The sequence below is a fragment of the Leptopilina heterotoma genome, unplaced genomic scaffold, assembly GCF_015476425.1.
Source record: "Leptopilina heterotoma isolate Lh14 unplaced genomic scaffold, ASM1547642v1 Lhet_152, whole genome shotgun sequence".
NCBI classification, from domain to species: domain Eukaryota; kingdom Metazoa; phylum Arthropoda; class Insecta; order Hymenoptera; family Figitidae; genus Leptopilina; species Leptopilina heterotoma.
This window is the reverse complement of record NW_025110868.1, coordinates 105535-122835: the sequence shown is the minus strand read 5'-3', so window position 1 is coordinate 122835 and position 17301 is coordinate 105535. Positions and strand designations below refer to the sequence as shown.

At 20.3% G+C, this 17301-nt stretch overlaps 1 protein-coding gene across 4 annotated transcripts in view; it reads left to right on the top strand.

Annotated features, from left to right (window-relative positions):
* Positions 1 to 4029, top strand: part of LOC122498536 — a 90527-nt gene extending 86498 nt beyond the window's left edge. For all 4 annotated transcript variants that reach the window (XM_043606307.1, XM_043606309.1, XM_043606308.1 and 1 more), the window contains 2 exons: positions 100 to 385; positions 3757 to 4029. In XM_043606307.1, coding sequence (XP_043462242.1) covers positions 100 to 385; positions 3757 to 3922 — 452 coding nt within the window. In that variant the 3' untranslated portion in view covers positions 3923 to 4029. The remainder of the gene's footprint in view (positions 1 to 99; positions 386 to 3756) is intronic.
* The last annotated feature ends 13272 nt before the right edge of the window (positions 4030 to 17301 follow it).

Below are 17301 nucleotides of genomic sequence, written 5' to 3'. Positions count from 1 at the left end.
AAAAATTATTATCGGAAAGAGAATATCGCCTTTTTTTTGCTGCTGCTGCTGCATGAGAATTTTCCACTATTACAAAAGAACGTATTTTTTTTATTAAAGATGACTATCTCTTGGGCACGGAAGCTCGTCTTCGTAGGATCAAGTCTGCCAATAGTAGATATGTAACGACAAAAAGGAAATCCGGACAGGATGACGGCAGTTCCTCTTCGTCGCCATCCGTTGAGAACAATTCCGGATATCATCTACTTCTGAACGAGCCAGAAGACATTTCCAGTCAACAGCCAAAATCGTCACTCAAAGTCGTCGATTCAAAATCAACTGAAACCACCAGCAAAACTCAAAATGGCAAAAATCATAAACGCAGACCAAAAACTGCTCGAAACAGGTACAAAACAATTTCACTGAGAATCATTCGAAAATTTTTTTAAAATTCTGAAAATAATTTAATTTCTGTCAAGTATTTTATTACTTTTCAAAAAAATTGAATCATTCTGATGAATATTGATATTTATCAAAATAATTGAATTTTGAAAAAGAATTTTGTTAAAATTCCTTAAAACAATTGGATTTTGGAAAAGAATTTTATTAAAATTCCTTAAAACAATTGATTTTATGGGGAGAATTTTGTTGTTTATCAAGATAATTGCGAATTATTTTCCAGAATTAATTAAGAATTTCCCTGTGACTGAAATAAAGATTCTAAATTTAATCCTATAGTTCACAGCCCACTAGAAAAAAAATTCCATATTCTGTAAAAAGTATCCAAAGAATTTACACTGTGATACCGTAAGAGTAAAAAAATTCTTTCCACCTAAAATGATTTTCCCTGATGGAAATTGCAGGTGGGAATAAATTTCAATCACGTTAAAAGGAAAAGAATATACGTATATTTATTAAGATTTGGTGAAAATTCCTTTGAAACTTTTACATAAAAGCAAAAAAAAAAAGTTATATTTCAAGTATCATATCTTGTTTCTCGAAGAGAAAACTTCTAAGGTTCTCTCTTTAAAGAATAGTTTCAGTCAAAAGTTAATGATAAATTTTTTACATTCTCTTCTTTTATTAAATTTCACTTCTTTACATTTTGCTTTACTTTGTTTTTTGAATTTATAATGAAAATTGAAATGAACAATTAATCGAAAATAAAAATTATTTTATTCAGAAAAAAAAATTATAAATGTCTCAGAACCAACAGGACTTTTTACTTGTCATAAATAAATTTTATCTGGTTTTTAGAAAATTTTTCTTTGTGACAAAATAAAATTTTTAATAAACAAACAGGATTGCCACAAAAAAATTAATATTGTTTTTCCCTGACTTTTCTCTGATTTCCAGACAAAATTTTGACTTTCTCCCTGACCCTAAAGAAGATTTTAATTAATTTTAATATACAATTTTAAATGAATTCCTCGAAAAATGTAATTATTTTTAAACATTTTTTGCAAGAATTCAATTACATTTCACAAAAAATAAAATTCTTCGTTGAAATTCAAATATTTTTAAATTCTACTATTTTCATACAATTTCTCAAAAGAATTCAATTATTTAAAAAAAATTGTAATAAAATTCGTTGTAAGGATTCAATTATTTTCATAAATAAAAAAAAATTCTTCACAGGATTTCAATTATTTTTAATACAATTTTGAGTAAATTCTTCAAAAAATGTGATTAATTTCAAAAAATTTATTAAAATTCTTCGAAACAAATAAATGAACAATTATCAATTATTTTTAATAATTTTTGCAAAAGTTTCTAGATAATTTTCAACTCCATTTGTTTACAATTCAATTTTAAATTTTGATTTTTTAGAAATTCTTCAATATATTTAGAAAATAAAAACTTGAAATAATTTTTTTAAAAAATCCAATTAAACTTTTTTAAAATTCAATTATTTCTAAAAATTTTTGCTATAATGCTTATAATATTAAATCATCATCTAAAATTTTAACCTAAATTCATTTTTAAATCAATTTTTATTAGAAAATTCTACGAGAATTCAATTATTTAAATACAAAAATAAAAAATTTATTCAATAATTGAATGTTTCTTAAAATGAATGAATGTTTTTTGAATGTTGCTTACTGAAATTTATTATGTAAAAGAATTTTATAACTATTTTTAGAAAATAATAATTGAAAATTTTCTGAAGAATTTATTAATTAAAATTTTTAAAAATAATTGAATTCTTGAGAAGAATTTAAATAACAGTTTATGAAAATAATTGAATTCATGAGAAGAGTTTTATTAAATTTTGTTTAAATAATTGAAATTTTGCCAAGAATTTTATTTAAATTTTTTGACAATAATGGAATTTTTGGCGATAAATTTTGCTATTTATAAAGATAATTGAATTCTTGACGAGATATTCATTAAAATTTGCAAAAATAATTGAATTTCATCGAAGTATTTTATTAGTTTTAAAAATAATTGAATTCTTGTGATGAATATCGTTATTTATGAAAATAATTGAATTTTGCACAGAATTGTATTAAAATTGTTAAAAGTAATTGAATTTATGGTGAGAATTTTGTTGTTTATCAAGATAATTGAATTTTTTTGCAGAGTTAATTAAAAAATTTTGAAAATAATTGAAATTTTGCAAAGAATTTTATTAAAATTCTTTGCAAATAATTGAATTTTGTAAAAGAATTTTGATATTTATAAAAAACAATTGAAATTTTGAGAATTAAAAACAAATTTTTTTGAAAATAATTGAATTTCTGCGAAGAATTTTCTTACTTTTGAAGATAATTGAATTTTGCAAAGAATTTTATCAGAACTTTTGGAAATGATTAAATTTCCGGGATGAATTTTATTATTTACAAAATTTTGAGGAGAAATTTAAAAAAATTTTGAAAATAATTGAATTTGTGCGAAGAATTTTTTTACTTTTGAAGATAATTGAATTTTGCAAAGAATTTTATCAGAACTTTCAAAAATAATTAAATTTCCGGGAAGAATTTTATTATTTATAAAGATAAATAAAATTTTTACGAGAGATTTAAAAAAAATTTTGAAAATAATTGAATTTCTAGGATGAATTTTATTATTTATAAAGATAATTGAAATTTTGACAAGAATTTTATTAAAATTCCTTGCAAATAATTGAATTTCAGAGAAGAATTATATTATTCTTAAAGATAATTAAAATTTTGAACATATTTTTTTTTAAGGACGTTTAAAAGTAATTGAATTTTGCAGAAGAATTTTGATATTTATAAAGATAATTGAAATTTTGAGAAGAATTGAAAAAAAATTTTTGAAAATAATTGAATTTCGAAGAAGAATTTTATTACTTTTGAAAATTATTGAATTTCAGAGAAGAATTTTATTATTTATAAAGATAATTGAATTTTTGACGAGATATTCATTAAAATTTTCAAAAATAATTGAATTTCTTCGAAAAATTTTATTAGTTTTGAAAATAATTGAATTTCTAGGATGAATATCGTTATTTAAGTGAATTAATTGAATTTTGCAAAGAATTTTATTAAAATTCCTGAAAAGAATTAAATTTAGATTTTTCTTACGAATTCTAAAAATTTATTTTTTCCCAGTACTTTTAATAAAAATCCCTGACTTTTCCTGACCTGTGTCAATCCTGATAAAGTTGAAATATTTAATAAATAAATAAAAGAAATATTTTTATTTTACATTTTCTTTCTTTTTAATTTTTTTTTTATTATTGTATTACTTTCTACTATATTTATTCGAAATTCATGACATAGGAATTTTTGACTTTTTTTGTTGTTGAAGAATATCACCAAAAGAAACAAGTCAGTCAGAATCGAAGGTGAAAATGAAGGAGGAAGAATCTGTTCCGTCATCTCCCACTGATCCTTTAGAACCGTGGAGCACTCGAGGCATCACAGATATGAATACAATTCTTGCTTGGAAGGAAACAACGCCGGATAGTCCTTAGTATTTATTTTAACAAAAGGGACAAACTTTTCTTTAAAAAAAATCTATTGTAAATAAAAATGCTCTCTCGAATGTTCATCTTTATAATATTTATGAGAATAAATTATTTTCCGCTCAAACAATAATAAATCTTGATGAATTTCTCTTTCAACAGTAGACAAAATGAATAATTAATTATTATTAAAGGGGTCACCTTTCCTGCGCCTCTATTTTCAAATACAAATTAGGACCTTACAAATTCCCTTGTTTTATCATTTAAATTAATAAATGATGATTATTAAATTCAAATGAAGGTGAGAATATGGAATAATGGATTCTAACCCTTGATACCCTTACTACATAGTACATTTTTTTTCTTTTCTTAGAATAATTACTTTTTTTCAATTATTCAATAAATACATTTTTTTTGAATTATAAAAAATGTTTTGGGAGATAAAATGGTGGTTTGATTTCTCCACCTGAGAACGCCAAGGACGCCACCAGATGGCGGGAGAAATTCCAAGAAATAAATAAATTCCGAGAAGTGAACTGACATCTGGCGGTGACCTTGGCGTTCTCAGGTGGAGAGAAGCGTCTCCATATTGAATCTCAAGATTTTCGTCAATATTCCTTATTTTTAAATTATTTATAATCAAATTTAGAAAGTTTGTCAATTAATATAAACAAATTTCAATTTTAATTTACTTTCCTTGTTGATATATTTAACGCCTCAAATTTTTTAGAGCCTTGGAATTAATTTTTCCAGCAAATAAATTAAAATTTAAAATGACCATTGATAAAAATGAATCCAATGTTCGATTCCCGAAGTTTATTCGAATTTTTCAATCTGTTTTTGCGTAGAAATAAAAAGTTAATTATTATATAGCAAAAATGTGAAAACTGAAAGAAATTTAAAAGAAAATTAGTGGAAATAAAATAATATATGAAAAGCTGTTAAAAATAGTAGATATAACAACTTGTCTATAGTCATGATAATGGATATACTTTAGTTGCAATAAAATAGCAAGTACAAATCGATACAATTCTGGAAGTGGAAGGCGTTGACCAACTGTGTATATACATATAAAGACACGCAGTTCATTTCTATTCAGAGTTCAATTTTACCCTCTCTTACAATATATGTACAGAACTATAAATTACCTTTTCGTAGTGGCATGTCAGAAGCAATCTATTATTTTCCCAACATTCCGGAAACATTTATTTTAAATAATGTTATTTATAAAATAGTCTTAAAGTAATAATCGGAAATTTACCATTTTTTTCGCTTCTAACAATTTATGTATCTGTCGCATTAGTTCTATAAAATACTGTCACGCGTTAGATTTTTCGAAAAGAACGTTATAAATATTAACTCGTTTTTTATACTTGTTTTTTTATTTTTAAATCCAAAAACCACATTTTTGATTAAGACATTTTTTTTATATGTGAATTTTTGATTTTTTTAAACTATAATTTAATTATTTATTAAACAATCATTATATTCTTAATATTATTATTAATACAGGCTTCACACTCAAGAATTAATAATTATCTAAAATTTCAACTGAAATTCATTTTTAAATCAATTCTTATTAGAAAGCTCAACTGCAATTCAACTATTTAAATACAAAAATAAATAATATATTTAATAATTGAATGTTTCTCAAAATTTAATTCTTATAAAGAATTTATCAATTTTTAAAAAAATAATTGAAATTTTTAGAAGATTTTAATTTAATTTTTTTTAATAATTGAATTTTCGTAACAAGTTTTATTATTTGGGGAAATAATTAAATAATTGTGAAAAATTAAACAAAGAATTAAAGAATTTATCAATTTTTAAAAAATAATTGAATTTCTGAGAAGAATTATTTTATTATTTATGAAAGTAATTGAAATTTCGAGAAGAATTTAATTAAATTTTTTTTAAATAATTGAATTCTCTCGAAAAGTTCTATTATTTGAGAAAATAATTGAATTCTCTCGAAAAGTTCTATTATTTGAGAAAATAATTGAATAATTGTGAAAAATTAAAGAAAGAATTAAAGAATTTATTAGTTTTTTTAAAAATAATTGAATTTCTGAGAAGAATTATTTTATTATTTATGAAAGTAATTGAAATTTCGAGAAGAATTTAATTTAATTTTTTTTAAATAATTGAATTCTCGTGAAAAGTTCTATTATTTGGAAAAATAATTGAATAATTGTGAAAAATTAAAGAAAGAATTAAAGAATTTATCAATTTTTTTAAAAAATAATTGAATTTCTAAGAAGAATTTTATTATTTATGAAAACAATTGAATTTTTGCAAAGAATTTAATTCAATTTTTTTTAAATAATTGAATTGTCTTGAACATTTTTATTATTTGGGAAAATAATTTTAAAAAATTCAAAAATTCTTAAGAATTTATCAGTTCTTTAAAAAAATAATTGAATTTCTGAGAAGAATTTTATCATTTATGAAAATAATTGAATTTTGGCGAAGAATTTTATTTAATTCTTTTTAAATAATTGAATTCTCTGGAAAAATTTGATAATTTGAAAAAATAATTGAATTCTTGTAAAGAATTTTATAATTTTTTTTTTTTTTTTTTATTTTATAATTTTTATTAAAATTTTTATAAATAATTGAATTTTTGTGAAATATGTTATTGTTTGTAAAAATAATTATAAAACATTTTTAAATTGATTTTTTCAAAAAATTTTATGAAATATTTTAAATAATTCAATTCCTGTGAAAATTTTATTCGGTATAAAAAAATTGAATTTGAGAATAAATGAATCGTTTTAAAGAATTTTATTACAATTTCCAGAATTTTTTTTTATTTCAAAATTCAATTATTTTTCAAAATTTTAATAAAGTTCTTGGCAAAATTTCAATTATTTACAAAAATTTCCATAAAATTCTTCGCCAAAATTCAATTATTTTGAATAATTTTATAATGCTATGCTCAACAAGATTCAATTATTTTCAAAAAATGCTTTGCAGAAATTCAATTATTTTCGGGAATTTTAATAAAATTCTTTGTAGAATTCAATTATTTTCATAAATAACAAAAATTTACCACAAAAATTTAATTACTTTCAAAAATAATAATAAAATAATAATAAAATTTTAATAATTTCTTGACAAAAATTCAATTATAAAAATTCAATTATAAAATTTGCATAAAAATTCTTCGAAACCATTTTATTATTTTGAATAATTTCAATGTAATTTTCAATAAGATTTAATTATTTTCAAAATTTTTCATAAATTTTCTTACTAAATATAAAAAAATAAAAACTAAAATTAAATTATTTTAATAATAAGATAATTCTTAAGAAAGAAAGAAAGAAAATTCTTAATAATAATAATAATAATTCAATTATCTTAATAATAATCTTTGCTTTAAAGCAAAGAATTTTATTATTTTTAAGATAATTGAATTTTTTTATAAAAAGTAAATTTTTTTTTTAGAAATTGTAACTTAAAATAACGTAATAGAAATTTTCCGTGCCTTGAATAACTATAAGTGAATTATAACAAGTAATGAGACATTTGTGTACGCAAGAGATTAAGCAAATATTTGTACATTATATCATTTTTTTCCTTTTGTTTGTGAGAGAAACCGGCTAATATTTACCCCAGTTGATTCTAATGTTAACTTTATGATTAATATATTGAAAAAATACACAATAATAATATCAACAAATTCGTATCAACCACATGTGTATGTATATAAAATAAATCCTCTTGATATTTTTCTCATACGTTTTTATATTAACTCTCCCCTTCTATTTCTCTTTTTAATTCTGAGTCCTCTCGACACTTTTTTTTTTTTATTTCTATTTATCACCCTAAGGATATTCATAATTTCTGTAAATACAGAGAGTTTATAACGAGTCACGTCATATCGTCTAGTCGTGTCGTTCTCAATTCAAACATGAAGTGAATTGCGCGAACGATGAGTGCAACAGGAATAATAAAAATTCTCCAACACCAGCAATCCTTTCATTTTGCACGCATGTGACACTGACATTTACGTGTCATATGTTACCGAAAATTGCCGATTCAATATAAACCCGACTTATTTAGTTGATATCTGTTACTAGTACTCGGCGTGCAGAAATTTAAATGCAAACCACATGAGAGAATCCAGGGGATTTCCTATATTGTTAGAAAGAAAAAAAAAAAAAATATATATATATATATAGGGTAATTTTTATACCGTTTACAATAAAGTAAAATTTGAACTATATCTAGAAGTTGTGAGCATTTTTTTTTTTGAACACAACTTTTACATAGCAATTTTTAATAGAAAATAAAAATCTATATTAATAATCCTTGTATTTCGGTAATCTGTTCGACTTTTTGTTTTCTAACTAAATAATAAAATTCTTCTCCGAAATTCAATTCTTTAAAAACAATTTTAATAAAATTCTTGTCAAAATTTCAATTATCTTTATAAATAATAAAATTCTTCTCTGAAATTCAATTATTTTCAAAAGTAATAAAATTCTTCGCACAAATTCAATTATTTACAAAAATTTTTTTTAATTTCTCGTCAAAATTTCATATAAATAATAAAATTCATCGTGGAAATTTAATTATTTTCAAAAGTTCTGATAAAATTCTTTGCAAAATTTAATTATTTTTTTAAATTCTCCTCAAAATTTTAATTATCTTTATAAATAATACAATTTTTCTCTGAAATTTAATTATTTGTAAAAATAATAATAAAATTCTTGTCAACATTTCAGTTATCTTTATAAATAATAAAATTCTTCGCAGAAATTCAATTATTTTCAAAATTTTTTTTAAATCTCTCGTCAAAATTATCATTATCTTCATAAATAATAAAATTCATCATGGAAATTTAATTATTTTCAAAAGTTCTGATAAAATTCTTTGCAAAATTCAATTATCTTCAAAAGTAAGAAAATTCTTCACAGAAATTCAATTATTTTCAAAAAAATTTTTTTTAAACATTTTACAAAAAATTTTTAAAAAAATCTGTTCAAAATTTCAATTATCTTTGTAAATATCAACATTCTTCAGCAAAATTCAATTATTTGCAAAGAATTCTAATAAAATTCTTGTCAAAATTTTTATTACCTTTATAAAAAATAAAATTCATTCTAGAAATTCAATTATTTTCAAAAGTAATAAAATTCTGCGCAGAAATTCAATTACTTTCAAAATTTTTTTTAAATCTCTCGTCAAAATTATCATTATCTTCATAAATAATAAAATTCATCATGAAAATTCAATTATTTTCAAATTTCTAATAAAATTCTTTGCAAAATTCAATTATCTTCAAAAGTAAGAAAATTCTTCAGAGAAATTCAATTATTTTCAAAAAAATTTTTTTTAAACATTTTTAAAAAAATTTTTAAAAAATCTGTTCAAAATTTCAATTATCTTTATAAATAATAAAATTCTTCTCTAAAATTTAATTATTTGAAAAAATAATAATAAAATTCTTGTCAAAATTTCAATTATCTTTATAAATTAAAAAATTCATCCTAGAAATTCTATTATTTTCAAAATTTTTTTTAAATTAATAATTAATTAATAAAAATAATTAAATATTTATCGCAAACTTTTAGAATATTGAAGGAAAAAACTGAAAAATAACCAAGATTTATTTCGATTTATTGGAATTTTTTTTTTTTTTGAACTCGACATGTCAACGAGATAGAATTGAATTGAGTTATACGTCTCGGAGACTTGTTTCTTGGTAAAATTATTTTTAAGTAGCCATTAAATATTTATGTTGTTTCGATACTCCACTCAGGTGACGGACGGTTCCATCATGACAATTTATCATTTTCCTGACAATGAATTAGTAATGTAATATATATATAAATAAATATATTTGTAGATGAATAAAGTAATAAAACTTGAATAAATTTTATTGTTAAATTAAATACTTTAACTACTTGTTGTCATTTATTTTTCCAAGCAGGAAATGAAATTTTCAATCAGTTTTAATTTTAAATCTAATTATTTGAAAAAATTAATAAATTAACAATTGTGATATCTTCGAAATTCAAACTATTTTCAAGAATTTTTTACTGGAATTCAATTATAAATTTATTTTTTTCTCTATTTTTTAATTTTTAAATGAATGAACTTTTCCAGTAAATAAATATATTTTCAAAAGTTCGGTTTAAGAAATTAATTAATGGCTTTTTTCAACGAAATAAGTAAATTATTTATGAAAATAGTAGCTAAATAGTTGTATGAGGTAAAAAACTATATTATAATTATGATAATAATAATAATTATTATATTATTTAAATTAAATAATATAAATGATTGCAATAGAAAATTAGTCATGATTTAATATGTAACAGGAGGTGATGATTTTAGAAAGGCGTCTGACTAGTCATTTATTTAAACTACTTGAAATTCTACTTAAAACATTTTCTTATCTATTTCTATTTATTTCTTGTTGAATAATTTATTTTTAGATAATATTGAATTTTTATTTATACTCTCTAAATCTAAATAAGTTTAAAAATAATTAATTCTAAGAAATTTTATTTTCATAAATAATAAAATTTCATTTATGAATTCAATTATTTTCATCGCAGAATTTCAAATATTTTTAATACAAATTTTAAATAAATTCCTTGAAAAATGCAATTATTATTAAAAATTTTATTAAAACTTGAGGAAAGAATTCAATTTTAAGAAAGATTCAATTATTCAATAAAACAATAAAATTCGTTGCAATAATAATTCAAATATTTTTATAAATAACATTCAATTATTTTTTTAAATTTTCACGAATATCTCGTCAAGAATTAAATTATCTTTATAAATAGATAGGAAAATTCTTCTGAAAAATTAAATTATTGTCAAAAATTTTTCAAAAATTCTTCTCAAGAAGTCAATTATATTCAAAAATTTTAATAAAATTCTTTTCATGAATCCAATTGTTTTTAAAAATTATTATTTAAATTCTTCTCAGGAATTCAAATATTTTTAAAAATAATAAAATTCTTCTCTGAAATTCAATTATCTTCAAAAATAATAAAATTCTTCGCAGAAATTCAATTATCTTCAAAAATAATAAAATTCTTCGCAAAAATTCAATTATTTTCACAAATTTGAAATAAAATTCTTCTTATGAATTCAATTATTTTCAAATATTAATAAAAATACTTGTAATAATTCAATTATTTTTAAAACGTTTAAAAAAATTTTACGCAGAAATTCAATTATCTGCCAAAATTAATAAAATTATTCACAGGAATTCAATTGTTTTTTTAAATTAATAAAATTCTTTACAAGAATTTAATTATTTTTAAAAACTTTAAAATTCTTCGCGGAAGTTTAATTATTTTAAGGAATTTTAATAAAATTCTTCGCAAAAATTCAATTATTTTCAAAATTCAATTGAATTTTTTACGGGAATTAAATTTTTTTTTAAATATTAATAAAAATCTTTGCAATAATTCAATTATTTTCATAATTTTTAATAAAATTCTCCACAGAAATTCAATTATTTGCCAAAATTAATAAAATTATTCACAGGAATTGAATTATTTTCAAAAGTAATAAAATTCTTCTTCTGCAAAATTCAATTATTTGCAAAGAATTTTAATAAAATTCTTGTCAAAATTTCAATTATCTTTATAAATAATAAAATTCACCCTAGAAATTCAATTATTTTCAAAATTAATCAAATTCTTCGCAGAAATTCAATTATCTTCAAAATTTTTTTTAAATTCCTCGTTAAAATTTTTATTATCTTCATAAAAAATAAAATTCCTCATGGAAATTTAATTATTTTCAAATTTCTAATAAAATTCTTTGCAAAATTCAATTATCTTCAAAAGTAAGAAGATTCTTCTCAGAAATTCAATTATTTTCAAATTTTTTTTTAAATTATCCTCACAATTTCAATTATTTTTATAAATATCAAAATTCTTCTGCAAAATTCAATTACTTTTAAAGAATTCTTAAAAAAAATCTGTTCAAAATTTCAATTCTCTTTATAAATAATAAAATTCTTCTCTGAAATTTAATTATTTGCAAAAAATAATAATAAAATTCTTGTCAAAATTTCAATTACCTTTATAAATAAAAAATTTATCCTAGAAATTCTATTATTTTCAAAATGTTTTTTAATTCTCTCGTCAAAATTTTATTTATCTTCATAAATAATAAAATTCATCCCGGAAATTTAATTATTTTCAAAAGTTCTGATAAACTTCTTCTCAGAAATTCAATTATTTTCAAAAGTTCTGATAAAATTTTTGCAAAATTCAATTATCTTCAAAAGTAAGAAGATTCTTCTCAGAAATTCAATTATTTTCAAATTTTTTTTAAAATTCTCCTCACAATTTCAATTATCTTTATAAATATCAAAATTCTTCTGCAAAATTAAATTTCTTATTAATATTTCATAAATTTCTTCTCAATAATTCAATTATTTTCATAAAAAATAATTTAAAAATTTTTTTTATGAAGTCTTATAATATTCTTATATTGGGATATCTTTAATTATTATAAAAAACGTGGAGACATCGATTGCTCCGAGTCGAAGACTCGGAGTGATCGATTTCTTCATGTTTTATAACAATTTTTTATAAGTTGTTTAATTTCAAAAAGATTTGAATTTGAATCTTTTGAAGAATTTTAATTCCTATGGAAAAATAATAATTAAATATTTATTTAAAAAGAAAGTTATGTATGTTTTCGAAAAATTTGTAAATAAATGTAACAGAACATTTTTTTGACTCAATTTTTTTCCTTTAAATTTTAAAAAACTTTTAAATTTCTTTCGCATTTTACTAAAAAAAAAGTCGATTAGTCGCATTTTTTCACAAAAAAGTCGGAAAAAGTCACATTTCCTTAGAAAAGTCGAAAAAAGTCGAAAAATTCGCACAATCCGAGCCCCGTAGAAACCTGAATTTTGTATTAAAATTATTTTATTGTAATAAAAAAAAAATTGTATTAAAATATTGATAAAAACTCTGTTCAAGTATTTGAATATTTATAAAAAGACGATTAGAGACTGATCGTTTTATAAAAATAAAAGAGGTTAATTTTAATGCATTTATAATATGTGGGTAGGCATAAATATATAGAGGAAAGTAATAATAAAAGTGATAATCAAATAGATATAATGATAATAAAACACAAAAGAGTTTCTAATGCTTTTTTTCGACAAAAAAGAAAAAAAAAGTGGAAAAAATAGGGTCAAATTTGTGAAAACAATTTACAATACAAAAAGTTAACAAAACGAAAGATAAATAGAGAATTCAAAGAACAATTAGCAACGAACTGAGAAGTCAAGCAAAAACACTAATTGAACTTTATTGGAGTCTCTTTGTCACGAATGTTCCTCGTATTTCTTAATCAACAACTCTTGATAATTACAAACTCATTTTACACAGGGCTGGTCTCTGTGGCTTTTCTATCTATAGCCAACGGGAAACTTGTTAATTCCTTTAAGTATTGAAAATATACAAAAATAAAGTTGTACACTGAATCTTATATATTTAAGAGGATGAGGGAATAAAAAAAAGAAAAGCAAAAGAAAGAGAAGGCTTCGCTTTTCATAAGTTTTCTAGCTTTCCATTACGAACAAAGCTCTTCGACATAATCGAAAATCGATTTCAAAGCCCTTCTTCTTCTTCTTCTTTCTTAAAAGAAGAGACGTAGGCGACGGAAATCGAGGATTTATTCTCAGATAAGGGAAACTGAATCTTATAACATGACGCAACGAATTTCTTTTAATAAAAATACATAGTAGGTTCTCTCTCAAGATGCGAAACGTACATTTCAAATCTTATTTGTTTTTGACATTAAAGTTATTTTTATATCAATAGAAGGAAAGTTTTAATCGAACGAATTCCATTGTTATATTTATATACACAAGAAAGAGAGAGAGAGAGAGTGTGTGTAAGGGTTATATTCTTTATACTCGTATAATAAGAAAAAAAATCCCTTAGAAAATTGAACCCTCGCCATTGAAAAGAAGAAACTCGTTCTTCCCTTCTACCCTAGAGCAATTTTTTCTTTTTCATTCCCCTACTTGAAAAAGCAACCCTCAATTCTTATTAACTCTGCGTTATTAGATTCGCTATATTGCACACGGATTAACGCACATGATTAATTTTAACATTCAATAACATTTTCGTTATTATCAGAGGAAATGAGAATATAATAATTTTCAACAACTGTATACATAAAGAGAGAAAAACAAAAACTTGAAGTTTTAGGCTTCACACTTAATAATTAATTTTAAAAAAGTATCAAAAAGTATCTTAAATACTGAAAAAAAGTATCAAAATGTAACTTAAATACTGAAAAAAGGGAAAAAAGTATCAAAAAGTAGCTTTAATACTGAAAAAAGTAGTAAAAAAAACGCTATCGAAAATTAATTTTAACGAATAAAAATAAATTGTTCTAGTCGATTCACAAAAATTTGATTCAGTATTTCCCTGACTGTTTCCTGGTTTCAATCAAAAATATTTATTTCCATTCTAATCCTGCTTCTAAATTTTTGAAAAATTCAATTATTTTCTAAATTTTTATCCTAAAAAATACAATAGTATTTAAAAGTAATTTTTGAAAGGAAACAAATAAAATTATTTAATAAAATTTAATTTAAATTCTTCACAGGAATTAAGAAGATAAATTAATAATTTTTCAAAGTCAAAATTTAAATGTTATTAGTTTTACAATTAAAATTTTCAACGATTTCAATTTAATAATATTTTGAAATTTAGTTATTTAAAAAAAAAAACCTACTATAACGCTTTGAATATTCAATTATTATTTAAAATTTCAACTGAAATTGCTTTTTAAATAAATTCTTATTAGAAAGCTCAACTGAAATTCAATTATTTAAATACAAAAATAAATACTATATTAAATAATTGAATGCTTCTTGAAATTTAATTCTTATAAAGAATTTATCAATTATTTAAAAACTAATTCAATTTCTATAAGGAATTTTATAATTTATGAAAATAATTCAATTTTTGCGAATAATTTTATTATATATATAAAAATAATTGAATTCTTGCGAAGTAGTTTATTTAATTCCTTTTAAATAATCGAATTCTCGTGAAAAGTTTTATTATTTGGGAAAATAATTGAATTCTTCCGATAAGTGTTTTATTTAATTCTTTTTAAATATTTAAATTCTTCGTGAAAAGTTTTTAATAATTGAATTTTTCTGAATTATTTTATAAAAAATTAAAAAAATTAATTTAACTGTTTCAAATAATTTAATTAAAATTGTTTCTCAAAATTAAATTCTTATAAAGAATTCATCAATTTTTTAAAAAATAATTGAATTTCTCAGAAGAATTTTATTATTTATCAAAATAATTGAATTCTTCCGAAGAATTTTATTTAATTTTTTGTTAAATAATTGAATTTTCGTGAAAAATTTTATTATTTGGGAAAATAATTGAATTCTTGAGGTGGAATTTTATACAAAGTTTTTGAATTGATTTTTTTCGAAAAATGTTACATATAAAATATTATAATAATTCAATTCTTGTCACAAAAATTTGATTCAGTATTTCCCTGATTTTGTTAAATTTTTTTGTAAGTAATTGAATTTTTTCGAATTATTTTATGAAAATTATTAAAATAATAATTCAATTATTTCGAATAATTTAATTAAAATTGTATAAAAGTAATTCAATTCTTGCGATGAATTTTTATATTCATGAAAATAATTGAAACTCTGAAAAAATTTTATTATTTATGAAAATAATTGAATTTTACAAAAAATTTTATTGCAATTCCTGAAAATAATTGAATTTCTCCATTGAATTTTATTATTACGAAGATAATTGAATACTTCGAAGACTTTTATTTATTTTTGCAACAAATTTTAATTAATTTTTTTAAATAATTGAATTTCAGTGAAGAATTTTAATATTTGTAAAAATAATTGAATTCCAGTGAAAAATTTTAATATTTGTAAAAATAATTGAATTCTTCAGAAGGATTTTGTTAAATTTTTTTGTAAATAATTGAATTTTTTTGAATTATTTTATGAAAATTATCAAAATAATAATTCAATTATTTCGAATAATTTAATTAAAATTGTATAAAAGTAACTCAATTCTTGCGATGAATTTTATTATTCATGAAAATAATTGAAACTCTGAAAAAATTTTATTATTTATGAAAATAATTGAATTTTACAAAAAATTTTATTGCAATTCCTGAAAATATCTGAATTTCTCCATTGAATTTTATTATTACAAAAATAATTGAATTCTTCGAAGACTTTTATTTATTTTTGCAACAAATTTTTAAATATTTAATATTATTGAATTTTTTTTACGTATTTTAATAAAATTTTTAATCATGATAACATTCATAGAAGTATTTGATAAAAAATATTGAATTTTTGTCATGTATTTTATTTTTCATGAAAATAATTGAATCCCTGTTAAAAAATTTTATTATTTATGAAAATAATTGAATTCTTGCGAGGAATTTTATTAAATTTTTTCAATAAAATTGAATTCCTGTAAAATTTTAATTATTTTATGAAAATAATTAAATGTTCGAGTAGAATTTTATTAAATTATTTTTTAAATAATTGAATTTTTTGGAAAATTTTATTAAAATAGTTGATATTGTAAATACATTTGAATTATTGAAAATTTATAAAAATAATTGACATTTTGCCAAGAATTTTATTAAAATTTTTTTGAAAAGAATTGAATTTCGTAGAAGAATATTTGATTATTTATGAAAATAATTGAATATTTGCAACGATTTTTAATGAATTTTATAAAATAATTGAATTCCAGTAAAAAAAATTTAGTAAAAATTTAGTAAAAATAATTCAATTCTTAGATGGATTTTGTTAAATTTTTAAAAAATAATTGAATTTTTGAATTATTTTATGAAAATTGAGAAGAATACATTTCAATTATTTCGAATAATTCAATTATAATTTTATTTGCAATGAATTTTATTATTTATGAAAATAATTGAATTTTTGAAACGGATTTTATTGAATTTTTTAAAATAATTGAATTTCGGAGAAGAGTTTTGTTATTTGTAAAGATAATTGAATTTCTGCAAAGAATTTTATTATTTATGAAAATAATTGAATTCTTGCGAAGAATTTTATTTAATTCTCTTTAAATAATTGAATTCTCGTAAAAAAAATTTGATTATTTGTGAAAATAATTGAATAATTGTGAAGAATTTTATGAAAATTTTGAAAAAGTTGGTAATTGAATTCTTGAGAAGTATTTTATTATTTATGCGAAAATAATTGTATTCTTGTCTGGAATTTTATTTACATTTTTATAAATAATTAAATTTTTCTGAAAAATGTTATTGCTTCTGAAAATAATTAATTTCTTGTGGTGGAATTTTATATAAATAGTTTTTAAATTGATTTTTTTCGAAAA